Genomic DNA, 20,753 nt, shown 5'->3' with positions numbered 1-20,753 from the left:
TGAGTTGCAATGTTCTCCGCTCTTTGCCAAGAGAGTGTAAAGAGCAAGTCTCCGGTCCAGTTTGTGGAAGGCTCTAAGCTCCGTGCCTGGTTCTGATTTAGACACTGACCCCTAACCCTCATGGCGTTCACTTCCCTGAGGGAGGATGCAGAAAAGCCAGACACACTGGCATGCATTTAACGCGCGCCTCGGACATGTCTGTGTAGGGCTGAGTGTTGTTTCAGGCTCTGGGATTTAGGAACTGTGATCAAACACAAATCCCGGTCCTGGAGTGAGACTCGGAATTAATAAGTAAAATATGGTAAAACAGATGGTGAGAAGAGATGGGAAGAGTGATGAGGTTCAGAGGCTCCCCTCACCCATAGATCGGAGCCGGGACAGTGGGGAGTTGAAGCAGATGGGTCAGGAGAGACAAGTCGGGGTCACCTTTGAGCCGAGAGCTGGATGGAGGACATGAGGGGCAGAAAGTGCACCTGTCCGGGGGAGCGGGGGGAAGGAGGAGCAGATGGGAAAAGATTCAGAGTCAGAATCCTGGGAGGAATCTGTAGGGAGTCACTTTGGGGGCCATGGGGACTATAGCAGAAAGGAGAGTGGGGAGAGTGATGAGAGTGCTGGTGTGTGTGTGTGTGTGTGTGTGTGTGTGTGTGTGTATGTGTATGTGTGACAGAGAGAGAGATAGAGAACAGACAGAGATAGACAGAGACAGAGAGAGACAGAAACAAACAGAGACAGAGACAGAAGGGGGTGGGAGGGAGAGAGTGAGCCGCCATTGTCCATTGTAAAGTTTTGAGCAAAGGGCGGACACGGCCTGGCTACCCTTGGAGAAGCACCACTCTGGCTGCTATCTTGAGAAATAAATTGCTTTTTCGTGGGGACCAGGCAGATGAAGATGTTCATATTCATGCATTGTCACCATCTAAAGCTCAAGATCACAGAACTGTTGACACTTTCCATTTGATATTCGTTTGATATATGGACTTACATCGTAATGTTAGAATCTCTGTCCTTGGGGGAATAACAGGAGTTGACAGATGGATTGGATTCTCCTCCCGGATGGGCCAGACTTCATTGCATTAGTCACGTCCATTTGGAATTTAAAAAAAAAAAGATTTTTTCCCCCTAGCTTTGAAAAATGAAAATACCTATGTTTAGTGATTAGGTCGAGTTAATGTGGACAGAAACCAAAATGCTTGGATAACCTTGTTACTCTCAAATGCGTGATCAAATTGGCCAGAATGAGAAGTTATTGCTTTGGAAAGTGACAGGATTGTGGCATCTCCCTGGGTCCGCCATACTCACGACTATTCTGCAAGCATCAGCGAAATATGGGCGAACACGAGTGGACAGAAGTTGAGGACTTGGGTCCTTCAGGTGATGCTCAGGGTGTTTGAACCCGAGTGTCTGTTCTGTGCTGCGTTGGGTGGAGGCGATGCCATCAGATTTCTTTAAAGATCAGCATTTTAAGCCCCGTGCTTATCTCTGGAGCGCAAAGACGGAAGGAGAAACAGATTGTTGTCTCTATTGTGATGTGTGTGCAAACACTGAAATGCAAATTTCACCCCATTTTTGGCTCCCCAGTTGGTGCGAGGCCCGACGCTCCACTCATTTTTCTTGCCTCTAATTGGAAGTAACTGTATGTGATTATTCAAGTGAAGTTAGTACGTAAACATTCATTAAATTAATTTTGTGGCTTTTATATATGGAAGTATAGAAAGGTAATTCTAATTACCTTGAAAGGTAGAATTAGAATGAATAGCCTTAATTAATATATATGTATAAAAAAAAAGGTCACAGTAGACGAGCCTGCTTTCCGTGGGATGTTGTTTACCGCACAAATATAAGATGAAAAATCCTAGCTGCTTACATGAGAAGGCGGGGAGGGGGAAAAGTCTAGAAATGGACATGCTAAAAAAGAGTGGGCAATAATGAGATACCGTAATTTGAAAACTAGGCCGTGGACGGGAGTGCATTAATGCAGCTCCGATAGCCAGGAATGATTTTTTTCCATTAAGTTGACCCCGTATTTGTATTTGTGTACTGGAGCCAGCTTCTGCAACTTCAAAGGGAAAAATGGCCCTCGGAAAGGAGAGAAAACTCTGGGACTTGGTGACCTTAGGATGAGCGTTTTTAAACCGGAAACATGGGAAGTCAGAGTGAGGGTAATTAAAAACATTCTGTGGCGAGAAGCCGGGCGTCTGGCTGGGAGAGTATTTTTGGTGGTATTTCTGAGGTTTATCCTTTCTGGGTACTTTTCTAAGTGCCTGTATGGCTAGGGGGTGGGGAGGGGAGCAGACTGGAGTGACAGGGGAGAGAGTGTTCCGTGTAGGAGGGGACATGAGTTGGAATCCTGGCACTGCCTGGTCCCCTCGAGCTTGGCTGTGCACGTGACCCTGGTGGGCGCCAGCACCCCTCAGCCTGGGTGGTGCCATATTGCCAGGCTCCTGTGTTGAACCTTCTAGCCTGGCTGAGTGAGTGTCACTGTGAGCAGTGGCCCTGGGTCCCCTGAGGACTGCCTGGGAGGCCCCTAAAATGAAGTGGGTTGGACACTTGATTTGAGAGAAGATCTCAGAGACCTGGTTTAAGATCTTTCTCTCTCTCTCTCTTTCTTTCTTCCTTCCTTCCTTCCTTCCTTCCTTCCTTTCTTTCTTTCTTTCTTTCTTTCTTTCTTTCTTTCTTTCTTTCTTTCTTTCTTTCTTTTCCCTCTTTCTTTCTTTTCCTTCTTCCTTCCTTCCTTCCTTCCTTCCTTCCTTCCTTCCTTCCTTCCTTCCTCCTCTTTCTTTCTTTCTTTCTTTCTTTCTTTCTTTCTCTTCTTTCTTTCTTTCTTTCTTTCTTTCTTTCTTTCTTTCACCTTCCTTCCTTCCTTCCTTCCTTCCTTCCTCCCTCCCTCCCTCCCTCCCTCCCTCCTTCCTTCCTTCCTTCCTTCTTCCTTTCTTCCCTTCCTTTCTTCCTTTCTTCCTTTCTCCCTTTCTTCCTTTCTCTCTTTCTCTCTTTCTCTCTCTCTTCCTTTCTTCTTTCTTTTTTGTTTTTGATTGAATCACTGTGAGATACAGTTACAAGCTTTCATGTTTGAGTTTCAGTCATACAACGATCGAACACCCATCCATCCCTCCACCAGTGCACATCCTCGACCATCAATGTCCCCAGTGTACCCTCCCCTGTCCAACCCTCCCCCTGCTTCCATGGCAGACAATTTTCCCCATACTCTCTCTCTCCTTTTGGGCATTATGGTTTGCAATATAGATACTGAGAGGTTGTCACATTTGATCCTTTATCTACTTTCATCACACATCTCTTATCCCGACCGGTTCCTCCAACCATGATTGTCTTAGTGATCCCTTCTCTATTCCAGCAGCCTTCTCCCCCAGCTCATCAGGCAGGCTTCCAACCATGGGGCAATATTCCTGACCTTTGTGTCTACTCCCCTTGGGTGTCAGTCTCATATTATGTTATTTTATATTCCACAAATTAGTGCAGTCATTCTGTGTCAGGTCTGTTTCTTACGAAGTGAGCATACTGTCTCCAGATTTTGTGCTTTTCCAGCTGAAGACTGACGTTTGCTTTCATGCAGTGTCCCTGTAGAGTCATTGGCTTCTGGGGAAGGAATGTCAGGAGACGTTTCTCATGCCCCCCTTGTAGTGAGGTGCTTCTCCATCTCTTGGGCTCCCCAGCAGTCCTAGTGCAGTGAAAGGCATTTCCCCCAGGTAAGGCTCCAGCCTTGAAAGTGACCAACCCTGGACCGATCCCTGACAGCCCATTAGGAGAGATCCCTGTGCACGGAGCCAGGAGTGAGCCCTGAGCATTGCTGTGGATGACCCCAAACCTAAAAAAAAAAAAAAAAAGGCATATTCCTTCATTGTTGGGTCTGAGTTCAGTGCTCTGCTGCATCCTACTTCTAAGTCATGGGCACCTGCACCAGCTGATGTCCATCCACCTGGATGGATATCTCTAGCTTCTCCTCCCCTCACAAATACCACCCCTGGCCGGCAACCCCGGCCTTCCCAGGGCAGGGCTGCAGCGTCCCTTCTTCCCCCGATTGTGTCAGCTCCCGTTTTGTTCCCCATAACCTCACCTGGTTGGGTCCCGAGCTTTGTTCTCTCTTCTCCTTATCATCCCTGTCTGTGGGAAGAGCACTGCTTGCTGCAGCTGAGTGGGGGGTGGTGAGCGAGGGCTCGCGGGAAGGCACGGGAAGCTGGTGTTGGAGGGCGCACGGGCTGGGTCTTCCCAGCCAGTCGGGGCAGCACAGCTTCATGCATTGAGGGCAAGAAGGAGCAGGGTACCACTGCAGTTCCCCCCTGGTGAGTGTCCCTGTGATTGAAATGGAACAGAATGAAAATATAGCCCCCCACGGTTCCCAAAGTAGAAGTAGGCCTTCCGGAGTAAAACGCCCAGGTGTGATTTGCTACTTGCCCATTGCATTTTGAGGTTGTTAGTTCACAGAGGCTTAGAACACTGTTTGGCTGTGTTTGGGTGGGGCTCTGGGGAGTCGGGGTTGCTGGGGATGGAACCCAGGGCTTCCCCTGCACAAAGCATGCACTCCAACCTCTTGAACCATTTCCCTCACCCCCCACCCTCCACCCCCCACCCCCAGCCCTCTGCAGTTGAAGGCCCTGTAATGTGATGCAATAGGATGCGGTGTTTTCAGAATATAGTTCAAAGCATGTTGGCATAATATGGTGCTCCCTGAATGTGTGTTCAGCCCCACTGAGGGGCTTGCCTCCCTCTCGCCTCTTGGCAGTCTCCTGCCTCTGCTCTACTCCAGGGAACTCTCTCTGGATTTCTGTCCCTCACCTTCCTTCCTGTTTCAGTCACCCCGCCGAGGCCTTTTCCAATTTCCCACTGTCTTCTAACAGCCCTAATCGACCCTTGCTGTGACAGTGACCCTCTCTGGATTGGGGGGCACCCATGTCGCAGGGGTGTGAGGTCTATTGGTGCTGCCCTGATTCCGGAGCCCAGAGCTCTCTCTCTCTCTCTCTCTCTCTCTCTCTCTCTCTCTCTCTCTCTCTCTTCTCTCTTTTCTCTCTTTTTTCTGTCCCTTGTAGAGCTACCCCTGTGGTGACTCTCAGGGCGCAGCCCCGGCGTTCGTCAGGTGCTTCATTTCTCCTCTTGAATTGCTGACTGCGACGCCTCCTCCCCATCCCCCCAGGTTCAAAATCACATTTCTTCATAACCGAGACTTTCTCATCAAAAAACGGGAAGCCTCAGGGCAATTTAGTATGAGAAGTTTCTGTAGCTGAGGTCTGCACCTGGGGTAACTCAGTTTGGGGAGTTGATTTCATTCATTCCCCATACACCGGATGCCACCCCCCCAACACACACACACACACACACACACACACACACACACACACACACACACACACCCCTTCACATGGAACCTCCGCCTTTCCCAAGAACTAGGCCACCTTCTCATTCTTCCTCACATAGTGCGCCCGAGTGGAGACTGTGCCAATGACAGTGTATTTCCCGCTATGAAATGCCACGCTCGGCTCTCCCTGATCAGAGGCATTTTTGCCAAGCTTCTGGCACTAAGTTTGTGCTCCCCACTCTTACCCCGTCCCCCAACCCAGACCCATTCTCCCCTCCCCTCTCTGTTTTTTGGGCCCCACCAGGCAGTTGCTCAGGAGTTGCTCCTGTCTCTGCACTCACTCAGGAATTTCTCCTGGAAGTGCTCAGGGGACCATCTCTTGGCCAGGATCGAACCCGAGTCTGTCGCTCACGAGGCAAATGCCCTACCTGCTGTGCTGTGGCTTCAGCAATGCCCCCTTTCCAGACTCCCCCCTCCAATCGCATACATTCTCTTCATGAAGACCCCCAGACAGAGAGGAAACAGCTGAGAATGAAGACCAAGGGGAACTGAGTAGACTATAGGCACAAATCCCAAACGATTTTCTCCACGATTGAAAATGGAGGGCGAAGTAGCCTTCTTCCTCCTTCCACCAGAGAGCAAGCGCCTCCCCTCTCCGCTCCAGAGAACTTGGCATGGCCTTGAGAGATGAAACCTCAGAAGCCAGCACTTCCCTGCCTCCTCTTACCCTCACCCCCGTTCCAGCGCTCCAGGACAGCAGGATTTATTCTTTCAGGTGATAACTTTCTGTACGCGGAAGCAGTGATGTGTCTGCTGCTGGTTTTCCTTCATCCTTCCTTCTGTTGCTGCCAACGTTCTAGATGAACTTCCACCTCTCCTCCCCCCATGCTGCTTTTGAAATCTCTCTAGTTGTCGCCAGCTTTGGGGTTACGTAGAGGCAGTGCTTCCTTGATGAGAACTCAGTAAGTGGTTCATGTCTGTGCCATCTGCATTATTTTGGCTTGTGCGATTTTGTTGTTTTCCATGCAGTCAAATGATTGAATGATCTTCCCGCTTTCCTTCTCATTGGGTTTTCGTTCTAAGTCTGTGTGTCTTCTCTGTTTTCCTCTTATGAGAAATGGGGCGCTTTCTTCGCTAGCTTGCTGAGATACTGGTGCATAGACAGTTGATGTTTTAAGCGTGGGGACGTCTGAAATGTCTTTATTCTTTCCTCACACTTGATTGATAGTTTTCCTGGGAAATATTTCTCTTAGGGTTTTGAAGACATACATATATCTTTTTTCTTTGTCTTGTAGCTTTTAGTGCTGCCGTTGAGCAAAATCAGATGCATTCTGAATCCTTTGTATGGGGTCTCGTCTTTCTGATTTTCCCTTTGAAAGATTTGGTGATTGTCTCCCTTTTGCTCTTGTGTGTCAATATAATGTGCCCCGGTTTGGGTCTCTTTTCTCTCTACTGCCTTGAACAATTGGTGCGACTTTTCAGTCAGAAATTTTCTATGTTGTTGTCTGTGTAGTTCTATCTTATTGGTATTTTCTTCTACTTCATTTCCCCTGTATTTCCTCCCCTGGAGTGCCTATCTGGAATGTATTGGTTCTCGTGGATCAATCCCCTCATTAAAAAAAAAATCTTTAAAAAAATAATTCTCTCTCTCTCTCATTTGGAAAGTTCCTTATGGCTATCTTCTTTTGTACTGGGTGATTCAGTGCCTGGTTTCACAGTGTGGGGGCTCCAGAGTCACCCCATTGTGGTTTGGGGTCTACCACCCGAACATGCTCTAAGGCCGCCAGGGCTACCCCAGAAGGACCTGAGAGATTTTATGGTGCTGGGGATCAAACTCAGAGCCTCTGTGGACAATTTGATAGTTTTTCTGGGAAATAATTTCTCTTAGGGTTTTGAAGACATACATATATATTTTTTCTCCTTTGAACTATCTCCTTAGCCCTTTGTTGAGATTTCTTTTTGGGTGGGGTGGCACACCTGAAGTGCTTAGTGCTTCCTCCTGGCTCTGTGCTCAGGGGCCACTGCCCCCTACAAGTGAGCACTTCTCTGTGCTCAGAAGAGCATATGTGATGCTGCCAATTAAACCTGAGCCAGCCATGTACAGGACAGGCTCCTTACCCACTGTTCTCTCTCTCTCTCTCTCTCTCTCTCTCTCTCTCTCTCTGTGACTCTACCGAATTAAAAAGAAAATTGCATCATGGGGCTACAGATAGTCCAGCAGGCAGGGTGCTTAACCTGCATGTGGCCGGCCTTGGTTCAGTCCCTGGCTCTCTATATGGTACCTGGAGCTCTGCCAGGAGTGATACCTGAGCACAGAGGCAGAAGTAAGCCCTGAGCACAACCAGATGTGGCCACCACACGAAAACACACAAAAAAACTATCCTGTTCTTGTTTCATTGATATAGTACCTCCTCTTAGTTTTTTATGTAGGAGTTGTTTTTTTTTTTCTTTTTTTTTAAATTTCAAGTCTGTTTTCTGCTAGTTTGTTCCCTGCTTCACTCCAGTTTTGGCTGCCCACTGTTAAGCTGTGACAGGCTTTCCCATCTACCCAGCGTCCTTGTGGGCAAGAAGTGCACCCATTGTCATAGTGTCTCCTTCCCAAACTTATCCCGCTCACCCCTGCCCTAGTGCCAAGCTTCCTACTGAAGACCAGTCCTCCTGCTCTTTGTTTCTCTTGCCATTGGGCACTTGATAGTCCCCTACAAGGTTTCTTTATATCCCACATATGAGAAATATTCTGAGTCTGTTCCTCTCCCTCTGGCTGATTTCCCTCAACACAATGCTCTCCACCCACGTTGCAGCAAGTTACATGACTTTATTATTTTCTTACAGTTGAGTAGTAGTCCTCTGTGTATATGTACCAGACTTTCTTTTATTTTTTTTTAAACTTCTGTAAAACTTTATTACACAAACAAGTGATCTTCAAAATAGATTTTTAGATGGAATAATTTGATAAATATCATTAGCAGAGGTGGCAAGAACTATATGTTATTTATTTATTTTTTAAATTTTATTGAATCACCGTGAGAAAGTTACAAGCTTTCATGCTTGTGTTACAATCACACAGTGATCAAACACCCATCCCTCCACCAGTGCACATTCCCCACCACCACTGTCCCCAGTATACCCCCCTTTCCCACCCTCACCCTGCCTCCATGACAGACAATATTCCCCATACTCTCACTCTACCTTTGGGCATTATGGTTTGCAATACAGACACTGAGAGGTTATCATATTTGGTCCTTTATCTACTTTCTGCACACATTTTCTATCCCGACCGATTCCTCCAGCCATCATTTTCTTAGTGATCCCTTCTCTATTCCAGCTGCCTTCTCCCCTTTGCTCATGAAGCAGGCTTCCAGCTAGTACCATACTTTCTTTATCCACTCATCTGTGGGCATTTGGGTTATTTCCTTATTTTGACTGTTGTATATAGTGCTTCAGTGAACACAGGAGTGCAGATGTCTTTTCTGATTTGTGCTTTTGGTTCCTGGGGGTTTTGGAGGGTAATGGGCACTGGTGAAGGGGGTTGGTGTTGGAATAATGTACGCCTATGACTCAGTCATAAATATCTTGTAACTTTGTAATTCACAGTGATTCAATAAAAGAAAATAAAAAGTGCTTCAAAGCTTCTTGGGAGCTCAGCTAGTTATGGGTCTCGTCTAGGGATGGTTGGGCTGTGCCGGGTGAACCTCATCTTCTGTTTTCTTCATTTTGTTCCTTTCCCCAGAGGAAAACTCCCATTTTCTCGCTTAGACTAACAGTCAAGTTCAGCGTTGCCGGCGTCAACCTGAGGCCAGAGGATGTAGAGCAGCCTCCTGTAGGACTGAGGTTCTTGCCCCGTCCCAGGATTCCACCTTGACTTTTTCCTCTTGCTTTCTCTCCAGACCTCACACTGGCCGGCTCCACCTTTAGCTGTTGTTGACACTCGTGAGTCAGTTCCCCGTGACCCTTTTTGATTAGCGCTGGAGGAAAGAAATGATCCACTGTGTAATTTGATGAGACTCTATAAGATCCCCCACACACTCCTTTTAGGAAGTTGTAACTCTCTAGTTGGAACTTCAGGATGCGAGGTGCCTCCTTCCCAAGTGTAGCAAACCCCATTCCTGGCTAAGACTTTCCGATTGCTCTGCTCCATGATTTATTTGCCCAGTGCTCATCTTCTTTCCCGCTCACAAAGTCTATTAATTGCCCTGCACTTTCTCTGTTTTCTTTCCTAGGCAATTTAAAGTCAGAAACCTCTCTTTTGCATTCACTTTGGTGGGCTTTCAGGAAGGAGAAGGTACATTAGGACCATCTCCAACATTCAGACTTTATACTCTCTCTCTCCTGCCATTAAGCCCTGAAATCATCATTCCATTCAGGCTATCAGGAGAGAGGACAGAATCCCCTTATTCAAGTACTCTCCTTTCCATTGGAGAGTTCCATAAAGGGAAGAGTTAGGGATTCCCTATTGTTGTCAGAATAAAGACCCTCTCTTAAGACTCTTTCAGCCCTAGTATTCTGTCTTTTTGTCTTTCCATTTTTTTTTTTTTTTTTTTTTTTTTGGGTCACACCCGGCGATGCTCAGGGGTTACTCCTGGCTCATGCACTCAGTAATTACTCCTGGCGGTGCTCGGGGGACCATATGGAATGCTGGGAATCGAACCTGTGTCGGCCATGTTGGCTGCGTGCAAGGCAAACGCCCTACCCGCTGTGCTATCGCTCCAGCCCTGTCTTTCCATTTTTGTTGGGAAAATGTTAAAACTTCGTTCTGTAATCACCAGAAGTAAGTTTCTGTGTCTGAGCCACCAGGCCAGATTTTATGGAAGTATTTAGGTTGGGGTGGTGGGGAGGTGGGGGAGGAGGAGAATGCTTCCCAAGTGGTGTTCAGAGGACCTGGAGGTTCACTTGTAGGAAGCTTCTGGGAGGCTCAGCCAATGGGCTGGGTGATTGATCGCAAAGGCCAGAGGGGGCAGTACTCAGGGATCACCAGGGTTCTATTGCCTTGGAGCAGGGTAGGGGGACAGTGAGGTACCAGGGATCAAACTGCATATTCTTTTACCCCATCCTATCTCTCCGGCCTGTAATTTAGGCAAGCTCCCCGTGACATATTCAGTATGCCAGAAACAGTAACAACAAGTCTCACAATGGAGACGTTACTGGTGCCCGCCCGAGCAAATCGATGAGCAATGGGAAGACAGTGCTACAGTGCTACAGTTATGAATAATTTGCTGAAAATGATCAGAAAAGGTTTCCTTGGAAGAAAGTGTGTGAAGATTGTTGTATCTCATCCGGAGCCAATAAGCCCTTGTATAAGAGATTGCTAATGTATTATTACAGGTTAAGCCTTGTGTGTTAATGTTTTCTTAATCGAGATTGGTTATGTTTTCCTTTCCATCCCATCCAAGTGGTGTGCTACTCCTAGTATATCAGTGGTGTAGAATTTGAGAAGTCCAGGAATTCCAATTTTTTTTTTTTTGCTTTTGGGGTCACACCTGGCGATGCTCAGGGGTTACTCCTGGCTCGTGCACTCAGGAATCACTCCTGGCGGTGCTCGGGGGACCATATGGGATGCTGGGAATCGAACCTGTGTCGGCCATGTTGGCTGCATGCAAGGCAAACGCCCTACCCGCTGTGCTATCGCTCCAGCCCCAGGAATTCCAAATTTTTGAATGGGGCAATAGAGCTGGAGTTAAAGTTTTAACTGGATGGTGATTTTGGAGTCTGAAGCATCTCTGCCGCTTGTTGATCTCTTTTGAGATTTATTTGTGAGTCCCTGGATCAGGGGAAGTTAATGAGCTTAGATGTAGCCAGAGGCCATGGTGTGTGACTGCCACAGGTGTGACTGCCAGGCTACCGAAGAACAGGGAAGTTGGGGGAGGTTGCCCATCCCTAACTCCATGAGAGCCTGGAAATTTCGGTCACAAAACCCACATACCTGAGTTTTTCATCAGATTCATTCCTGGATGAAACTTGTCCCGGGTCGGTGGAGGCTGGCCGTGAGTGTGGCAGTGATGGTGGAGTGTGGAGGTTTTCAGCTGCCGGGGCTCTGTTTAGGTGGGTGGTGGGCTCACCCACCCTGCACTGGGGTGCCCTGGCTGGACACTCAGCCTGGCATGGGCTCCGGAAGCCTCTCCGCAGCTTGTTGATCTCTTTCGAGATTTATTGATGAGTCTCCGGATCATGGCTGGTTAATTTAGATTTTAAATGGCCAGTGACATACAGGGTTCCAGCATCTTTGGGGATGTTCATATGAAGGGCAGCCTGGATTTTTCAGGCACCCTGTGTTGCTGAAGCGCCTCATCAGATGTCACACCTGAGACATATTCAGGCCGATTCGCCGCAAAACAAAACTGTGTGCACACATCAAATTCGCATGCAAATAAAAATACATGTTACGCTTTGTCAAAATTCCTTGAAAATGACTGGTGGGTTGTGAGAAGTTGCAGTGCTGTTTCTATCTCCATGCTGTAAGCATCAACTAGTTTGCATTTGGGCAGAGACTGGAAATGTGCTTCCAACATCCCCGATGCTCGCTCCCTGTCTGTTCCTCTCTTCCTGCCTCTTGTTTTGTCAAGGCACACCAGCATCAGGCCACCGCTGTATGCAGGTCTGCGAGAACACTGCAGACCGCCTAAGTCAGTGTTCGAATTTCAAACTGCAAGGCAGAAATAATCATTGGCCCATCCTCAAGCCTTTTATTTCAAGGGTATCTTTTTTTTAAAAATTTTTATTAGTGAGGTACAGTTGTAGACCTACAAATCTCTGCACTTGGGTTTCAACTACACAATGATCAAATACCCATCCCTCCACCAGTGCCCATTTTCCACCACCACGAGTCCCAGTATCCCTCCCACCCCCCATCCCACCCTGCCTCTGTGGCAAGGCATTCCCTTTTGTTCTCTCCTTTTGGTGTTGTGGTTTGCAAAAGAGGCATTGAGTGGCAATCATGTTTGGTCTATAGTCTACCTTCAGCCTGCTTCTCCCATCCTGGGAGGATCCTCCCGACACCCTTTATTTGGTGCTCCCTTCTCTATCTGAGCTCCCTTTTCCCCTAGCATGTGTGGCTGGCCTCCAAGCCATGGAGCAAACCTCCAGATACTAATCTTGGCCACTCTTGGGTGTTAGTCTCCTATTTTGTTACTTTTTGTTCCCCAGATGAATGCAATCTTTCTATGTCTATTCCTCTCTTTCTTACTCATTTTGCTTAGCATGATACTTTCCATGTATCATGTAAAGTATGTAGTACCACTTGTATGTAAACTTCATGACTTCATGAAATTTTTCTAACAGTTACATAGTACTCCATTGTGTACCAAAGTTTCTTTAACCAGCCATCTGTTTTCGGGCACTCAGTTTTTTTCCGGATTCTGGCTATTGTGAAGAGTGCTGCCCTGATGGATACGGATGCGAAGATTCTCAACAAAATACTAGCAAATAGAATTCAACAACTCATTAAAAAGATCATACACCATGATCAAGGGTATCTTTGAATGTGCTGTTTTCTTGAAAATGGCCGGACTTTCCATTTTAGTCTGTCAGGATGAATGCCCTGCCCCTTGGTTGGAAGCCTTAGTTGATGTTCCGGTTCTAGCTGGATCGCCCAAATGACCAGTCCCCCACTCAGGACAGACGAAGGCAGGCCGCCAGGGAGCTGTCGTGTGGATTCCCAAGTCAGTCGGTTCCTTGGCGACACATCGCCTGCTGTCTGCTCCTTTGTATTTCTGTGGTGATCTCTCCCCTGTGTCATTTTGTTTTCAGATCCACTCAGAGGTCGGGTGAGGGGGTCAATCTCTCATTTGAGGGGGCGAGGGACGGGGGAAGATGTTGCTCCAGGAGGCGGTGCGGCCCCTAGGGGAGCTTGTCGGGAGCAGGGTGCGGGTTTTGCGAGCAGACAGACTGGCCAGGGACCCGAGTGCAGGGGCGCCAGCGGTGGAGAGCTCTGAGCTTGCGTGAGGGGGTGGAGGCTGGGGTGTCTGCGCCCTGACCCAGGGTGGAATCTGTCTCCCTGCAGGTGAAGGAGAACCTGCTCTCATGCAAGATGCTCCTGCACTGCAAGCGGGACGAGCTCCGGAAGCTGTGGATCGAAGGGATCGAGCACAAGCACGTCCTGAACCTGCTGGATGAAATCGAGAACATCAAGCAGGTGCCCCAGAAGCTGGAGCAGTGCATGGCCAGCAAGCACTACCTCAGCGCCACCGACATGCTGGTAAGAGTGCCGCCTCCCCTTGCCCTTGCCCTCGGCGTGCCCGAGTTCATGTCTCTGCCACTCGTGGTCTCTCTGGGTCTCTGAACCCCTTGCTGGTGGACTCTGGGCTGATGCCCAAATTCTGCGTTTAAAACGGATGACAGTATTTAAGTATTGTCTGCCTTTGGTAGGAAGGCAAGTAATCTAGGGGCCAGAGTGATAGCACAGTGGTTAGGGCATTTGCCTTGCACGTGGCTAACCCGGCTTCTATCCCCAGCATCCTGTAGGTCTCCTGAGCACCATCAGGAGTAATTCCTGAGTGCAGAGCCAGGAATAGCCCCTGAGTATCGTCAGAAAATAACCAAGCCCCACCCACCCCCAAAAAAGTCAAGAAGTATAGTGGTAACAAACCAGTATTCAAGTTGTATTGAGAGGTGAAGGTAATGAGAGGTGGCTTTGGTTTCTCATTTCTTTTGGGCCATGCCCGGCAGTGTTGGAGGGTTGGTGGGGCCATGAGGTGTCAGGGATGGAACCCCAGCCTCCCCTTATGCAGAACATGTACTTGCTGCCCTTTAAGCTGTCTTTGACGTGTTTGCTAAGCTCCCAAGGAAGAATGGTTAATGAATTCTCTTTCAAAGAATACAGTCTGCCTGAGAGAGAACTTTTGGGAGATGATAGACTTGATATTCCACAAACTCTCCGGAGGAATTTTTGTAGCAGCGCTTTATTTTCTCCTTCATGCTGATAAGAAAGACAGTGATTGGGGCGGGGTGGCTCTGGAAGGAAGGAGAAGTATCCGGTCAGCTTCTTTCCTTGCCCATCGTGTCCTGCTGCCTTTGGAAATAGGAATGAAAATGCAAACAAGGTTGTAGTGGGTGACTCTGTGTCAAGGGATTTTAAAAAAAGAGAAAATTCAGGCTGGAGCTATAGCACAGCGGGTAGGGCGTTTGCCTTGCACACAGCCGACCTAGGTTCAATTCCCAGCATCCCATATGGTCCCTCAAGCACTGCCAGGAGTAACTCCCGAGCATTGCCGGGAGTGACCCAAAAAGAAAAAAAAAGAGAGAAAATTGGCCTCTTGCTCGCTAAAGCTGGGGCTGGGTGCTCTGAGACAGAGGGGATGGCTCTAGCTGCCCCTCTCCCTTCTACACATACATCCCCCCTTTCAGTCTTACTCAGAGTTGACTACAGAAGCTCTCAGGGACTTACCTATGCATTTTCCTTTCCATAATAGCTAAGGAGGCCTCTTGACTTTGTCTCGCCAAATGGGATTGGCTGTAACACAGGCAACAAACCTGGAGAGGACTTGTGGGGGCTCAGGAAAGAGGATAAGACCTGACGTGGTTCTAATTCATTCATAACTTCAAGAAGATTTTGCTGGGAAGCTTTTCAGGAAACTTGGAAATAAGGAGATGAGGTGTGTCATGAAGTGCCGTCATGTACGTAGGCAGGCATGGTTAGGCCAAGAGTCCATTTCTCTAGAGCAGGAGATGTGGTACCATTTTTCTGCCAAGGCCATTGGAATGTTTATAGCATCATTCCAGGCTATACAGTGCTGGCAGACATGTGTATCAGAGCCAGACCTTATGATCTTATGGGTCTTCTATGGCCAGTGGGTCAGATGTTTCCCACAGTGATCTAAGGGAAGGAGCTTAGTAATGGTTTTTGCTTAAAATTAGCAGAAGAGCTGGCTATTTTCAATGTGTCATTCATAGTGACATCTTCCTTAATGACAGTATGGGTGTTCAACATAAATAAGTTTGTCATCTTTCAGCATTTGTTTGTTTCAGCATTAAGAATGTCTGCACATGGGGGGCCAGAGCGATAGTGCAGCGGGTAGGACTTCTGCTTTTAATGCCACTGATCGAGTCGTTGACCCACTGACTGACAAACCACTCTGGGTTCAATCCCTGGCATTCCATGTTGTTCCCTGAGGCCAGGAGTGATCCCCTGGGCACCTTGCCAGGAGAAAACCCAGAGTACAGCCAGGTGGAGCCCCCAAACCATCAAACAAAAAGAATTTATGCACATGCTAAGTTGTCAAGTTATCAAGACCCAATAATTCAAATAGACACACACACACACACACATATATACATATATATATATACATATATATTTGTGCAGCATATGCGCATCTCTGAATCATGATTTCTTTCAGAAGACCAGCATTTAACTAGTGCCACATATTTAAAAAAAATAGGTTATTTTTTCTTGAAGATCTCATTAAATGCAACTTGAAATTCTGGGTTGCAAGCAGTTCAGCTCTAACTTAGGTTTAACCACTGCATTATTCATCATGTTACCTGTATGTTCATTCCTCATGCATTCTTCATCGTAGACGTTTTCCATTCACGCGTGGGCGGGTTTGGAACTGCGGAGAGTAGGGGAGCAGGCTCTAGTCTCTGTGTTTCAGGTGGAAGAGTCACGAAGAATCTTGTGTGGTGAGATTCTTCATTTCAGCTGAAGAATCTGGCAGTGGTGAGCAGGGATGTGGATCCATGGAGACTGCATGCCTCCTGTATCCTGCCCTTGGCATCCCCCTACCCCCTAATATGGAGTCTCACCTTTATTCTGCCAGCCTAGGTGCTGTGTTCACCTAATGAATTGTGTAGTTGGGAAGGGGTGGTGGGGAAAGAATGGACACCTTCGATGATGAGATGCATTTTCTAGACGTTTCTTCTATTTGTGGTTGATAGCACAGCAGGTAGGGCATTTGCCTTGCACGCAGCCAACATGGCAGATCGGAATTCGATTCCTTCGCCCCTCTTGGAGAGCCCGGCAAGCTACCGAGAGTATCTCGCCCGCACGGCAAAGCCTGGTAAGCTCCCCGTGATGTATTCGATATGCCAAACACAGTAACAAGAAAGTCTCTCGATGGAGACCTTACTGGGCCCGCTCGAGCAAATCGATGAACAACGGGAGGACAGTGACAGTGACATATTCCGAATATTAGTCTTTCGTTAGTGTATTGTAAGTACCTTTTCTCAGTTTATGGTTTATCTTTTTACTTTGTTGATAGGAAATTTTTTTTTTTTGTTATAAAGCCTTAAAATGGTAAACCAATAATTTCACAGTGCTTTTCTTTTGTTATTTCAATCTTAAAGAATTCATTTCCAGAGTAAGAATGCTAACTGCTTCTGTGATTTATCCACTGAGAATCTTTATATGTGGTATAAACTTGGAGTCCAATTTTAATCTCCAGTTTTAATCTTGCTATTTACCCATCTACTTGTCTCAGATCATTTTTGAACCAGTTTCCTGCTGCTTGCACGATGCCATCTTGCTCACCTAACACTTTTCATAAATGCATGACTGGTCTGTTTCTGAGCTCTTTATTTTGGTGAGTTGTTCTCCTTTGTATCTGCACCAAAGCCTTGTTCTTTCAATCACTGTCACTTTGTAATATATCTTGATAGCCCCGTGACGTATTCGATATGCCAGACACAGTAACAACAAAGTCTCCAATTGAGACGTTACTGGGCCCGCTCGAGCAAATCGATGATCAACGGGAGGGCCTTTTTACTTTTAGCAGGTGAAAAAACTCCGCACTTGCTTCTCAACCAGTCTTCGCCCTTTGCTTCTCCAGACGTATTTCAGTATCAACTTGTTAAGTTCCATCAAAACTGTGATGAGGTTTTGATTAAATTTATGAGCACTTCATCCTTGGGATCCTGAATGTTTAGGTGAACAGGCTGTGTCCCTTTTATTGATGTCTTTATATGTGTGTGTGTGTGTGTATATATATATATATATATATAAGTGAAGAACTTTGTGGTGATAGTAATATATTCTGTAGAGGTACTAGATGAATTTTATTTTGTTAAATATATTTCTGGTTGTCACTATTTTGTTTTTTAAAACTGTAGTTTTTAGGGGCTGGACCAGTAGCACAGCTGGTATAGCATTTGCCTTGCATGCGGCTGACCCGGGTTCGATTCCCAGCATCCCATATCGTCCCCTGAGCACTGCCAGGAGTAATTCCTGAGTGCATGAACCAGGAGTAACTCCTGTGCATCGCTGGGTGTGACCCCAAAAAAGCCAAAAAAAAAAAAAACCCCAAAACAAGCAACAACAACAACAAAAACCCTGTAGTTTTTAGTTTGTTTTGTTTTGGGGGGTCACACCTGGTTGTGTTCAGGGATCACTTCTGACAGGCTCAGGGGACCACATGGGCTCCCAGGGTTTGAACCTGGGTCTGAACACCTTACCCACTGTACTATTTCTCAAGTCTCTAAAAATGTAGTTTTTGATTTAATTTTCTAGCCATTTGTTGCAGGCATATTGCGAAATAATAGGGTTTTTGTTTTAAATTGACGTTATAGTCCCTGAACCAAACCCAATCCCATCTACCTTGAAAAGTTTCCTTTTACACCTAGCTGGTATTTCTTCAAGTCCCTGAAAGTCCCACATAGTTGGATGTTTCTCTCTCCCTTTTAAATAATGTAATTTTTCTTGTGATTAGAATACTTGAAGCATTGGGGAGCTGGTTAGGGATTAGCGTGCACCTGATCAGGGTTTGATCCTTGGTACCACATGGCCTCCCAAGCATCACTGAATGTCACTCTGGAGGCTCCGGAGCACTTCCTAGGGCTCCAGTGCTCTCCAGCACCACCAAGCTAGAGCAGCATCACACTCAGCTATCAGCCTGATTGGCTGAGTATAACCATGAGGAACCCTGGACCCCCTCTGAGCATCGCTTGACACCACCCCCACCACCCCCAACAGAATCAAATCCTTGAGCAGATACTTTTCTTTTGTTTTTGCAAGTGGCATGTGCTGGTTGTGACAGACTTGCTGTGGTTTGTGTGCAGGATTCTCCCTGAGCTATTCTGTTTTGCCTCATGTCCAACACGGTGCTCAGCACTGTGTACCTCCTACAGTTGGAATCCATAGACCATTGGCCGCAGGGAGACCCTGGAAATGGGTTTCCTGCTTCTAAAACAGAGAAATAGGCAAATCCTCCATCGGACTAATTCCCCCCCCCCACCCCCTGCAGTGGAAAGATTCGCTGGTTTCTATATTTTGGGGGGGGGGGCAGTATTTAAATGAACCATTAACCCAGATGACTCCTGGGGCAGATCCATCCCAAATACTGGGATGTTGGACAAATCAAGAGCCTTGTAGTCCACAGAGCTTCGGGACGGCTACCTCTCCCAGTCTCTGCTCCCCACAACAGTTCTCACCACACCAGCCTACCTCTACAACAATAACGCCTGGGTTTTAATTGGAAAAAAAAAATCATTCCCAAATCAACCTGCCCTCTAATCAAGCGTCTAACAAGAAGCTTGAGCAGAAGGCAGAGGGTAAGCCCTGAGTCCACTGTGGACTGGCCCACGCAAAGGGCAGCTATGCAGTGGAATGGACCGTAGTTGGGACACATGAAATTAGTTGTAGCCAGAAGGGAACCAGGTACCCTTTGGGTTCATTTCAACCCTCTGTGTGGGCTAGGAGAGGAATTGCCCTGAGTACAGAGAAAGCACAGGTGCTGTGTCATGGTCTTCAGTGGAAACGCCATCTTAGTGTGTCCCTGACTTGTATAGGAGAACAAACATGCCACAACCAAAACTTCAGTATTTCAGGAGGCATATTTAAGAGTGAATGTTCAGTTCCAATACTCTTCAGGTGACTCAGGACCTAGAGAGACACGATAAAGCTCTTCATCAAAGTTGTCTAAAGGAAAGTTTCCCCATTCTCACACACACACACACACACACACACACACACACACACACACACACTGATGAATCACTAAACCAGTCTCATAATGTCTAATATATACTGAGTGTTGCCTTGTGTTGGTGCCATTTTTTAAAAATTGTCATTCTGTGAGGCTGGAGCCATAGCACAGCAGGTAGGGTGTTTGCCTTGTACGTGGCCAACCCGGGTTCATTTCCTCCATCCCTCTCGGAGAGTCCAGCAAGCTACCGAGAGTATCCCGCCCACACAGCAGAGCCTGGCAAGCTCCCTTTGGCGTATTCGATATGCCAAAAACAGTAACAACAAAGTCTCCAATGGAGACGTTACTGGGCCCGCTCGAGCAAATCGATGAACAACGGGAGGACAGTGCTACAGTGCTACAGTCATTCTATGATTTACAATGCTGTTAGTACTGGTTTCTCATACGCACAATTCCAGTAGCACACTCATTCCAGCACTTAGGACGGTAGCCAAGATATGGAAACAACCCAAGTGCCCACCCACGAATGAACATTGGTGCCATTTCAAGTATGCTTGTTAGCGTGTTTAGTTCTTGCAGCATCCCTCAGAGAGATTTCTGATAATCCATCTTACAGATGAGGACGTTCCTTTGCAGGATCTGGGGTGTTGACATAACGAAGATTCCGTGGATGTAAACGTTAAGGTATGCTCAGTGGGTTGAAAAATCACGCCTACTCTGTCCTTTCATATTTAAGGATGAGGAGTCAAGTCCTCTCTGCTGTGCTCTCATTGAAGTTCCGGTGAAAAAAATCACGCTATGTTTTCCCTTTGTTCTGTGTTACTAGAAATGAACTCAGTTTTCACTAAACGACATCCTGGAAAAGTGAGGCCCAGACCTTCGGGTCTTTAGCCCCCGCTGCTTCTCTTGGGCGTGGCTATGGGAAGATCGTGTGTTTCCGTCAGGGGCTGGGTGCAGTTGTCTAAGTCATCTCATCATCCCTACCCAGGCGGCTCCCTCGTAACATACATCATCTCTTGCGATTGCTGTTTCACCCCAAGACCGGCCTGATAGCTTCAGAGTTGGGTGCCTCAGATGGGCTCCTTATTTCTTCTTTAGATATGATAACCTGAACATCACGTGAAATAATTAAATTGTCAGGACACGGAATGTCTGCACACAGGCCTGTCCTTTTGTTTCCTTCACCACGGCGAACGGCTGCTGTTGGCTGCTGAGGAGCTCGAAGGGGTCCAACCAGAGCCCCGTATCCGTCACGTTGCAACCAGCGCCTTGATTAATATTGTAGCCTGTAGCTTTGTGATACGTATGGTTTAAATGAGACCTTTGCAGTCATTGTGTGCAGCGGATGCAAGCACATTAATGACATAATTTCTGGTTGCTGCATCACATTTCTGCAGTCTGTCCTTTGTATTCCACTCACATTAATTGAAGTAATTTTGCCAGTGAAGCGTGTTTCAAACCTCTGCATTTAAATTGAAATTTTAATTCCCTTATTGTCTCAAAAAGACGGCTGAAGATGCCTTGTTACAGGTTTCATTATCACTCAAAACACTCCAGCTGCTGGTTCTAATGTACGATGACTGATTAATTCTGGGAAG

At 47.1% G+C, this 20,753-nt stretch overlaps 1 protein-coding gene across 2 annotated transcripts in view; it reads left to right on the top strand.

Annotated features, from left to right (window-relative positions):
- The window catches only part of EXOC4 (exocyst complex component 4), an 850,139-nt gene that overhangs the window by 28,225 nt on the left and 801,161 nt on the right, over window positions 1-20,753 (top strand). For both annotated transcript variants that reach the window (XM_056124006.1, XM_056124007.1), the window contains exon 3: window positions 13,302-13,496. In XM_056124006.1, the coding sequence (XP_055979981.1) occupies window positions 13,302-13,496 (195 nt within the window). The remainder of the gene's footprint in view (window positions 1-13,301; window positions 13,497-20,753) is intronic.

Source organism: Sorex fumeus, unplaced genomic scaffold (genome assembly GCF_029834395.1).
Source record: "Sorex fumeus unplaced genomic scaffold, SorFum_2.1 ptg000048l, whole genome shotgun sequence".
In the NCBI taxonomy this organism is placed as follows: Eukaryota; Metazoa; Chordata; class Mammalia; order Eulipotyphla; family Soricidae; genus Sorex; species Sorex fumeus.
This window is presented reverse-complemented; position numbering and strand designations above follow the sequence as displayed.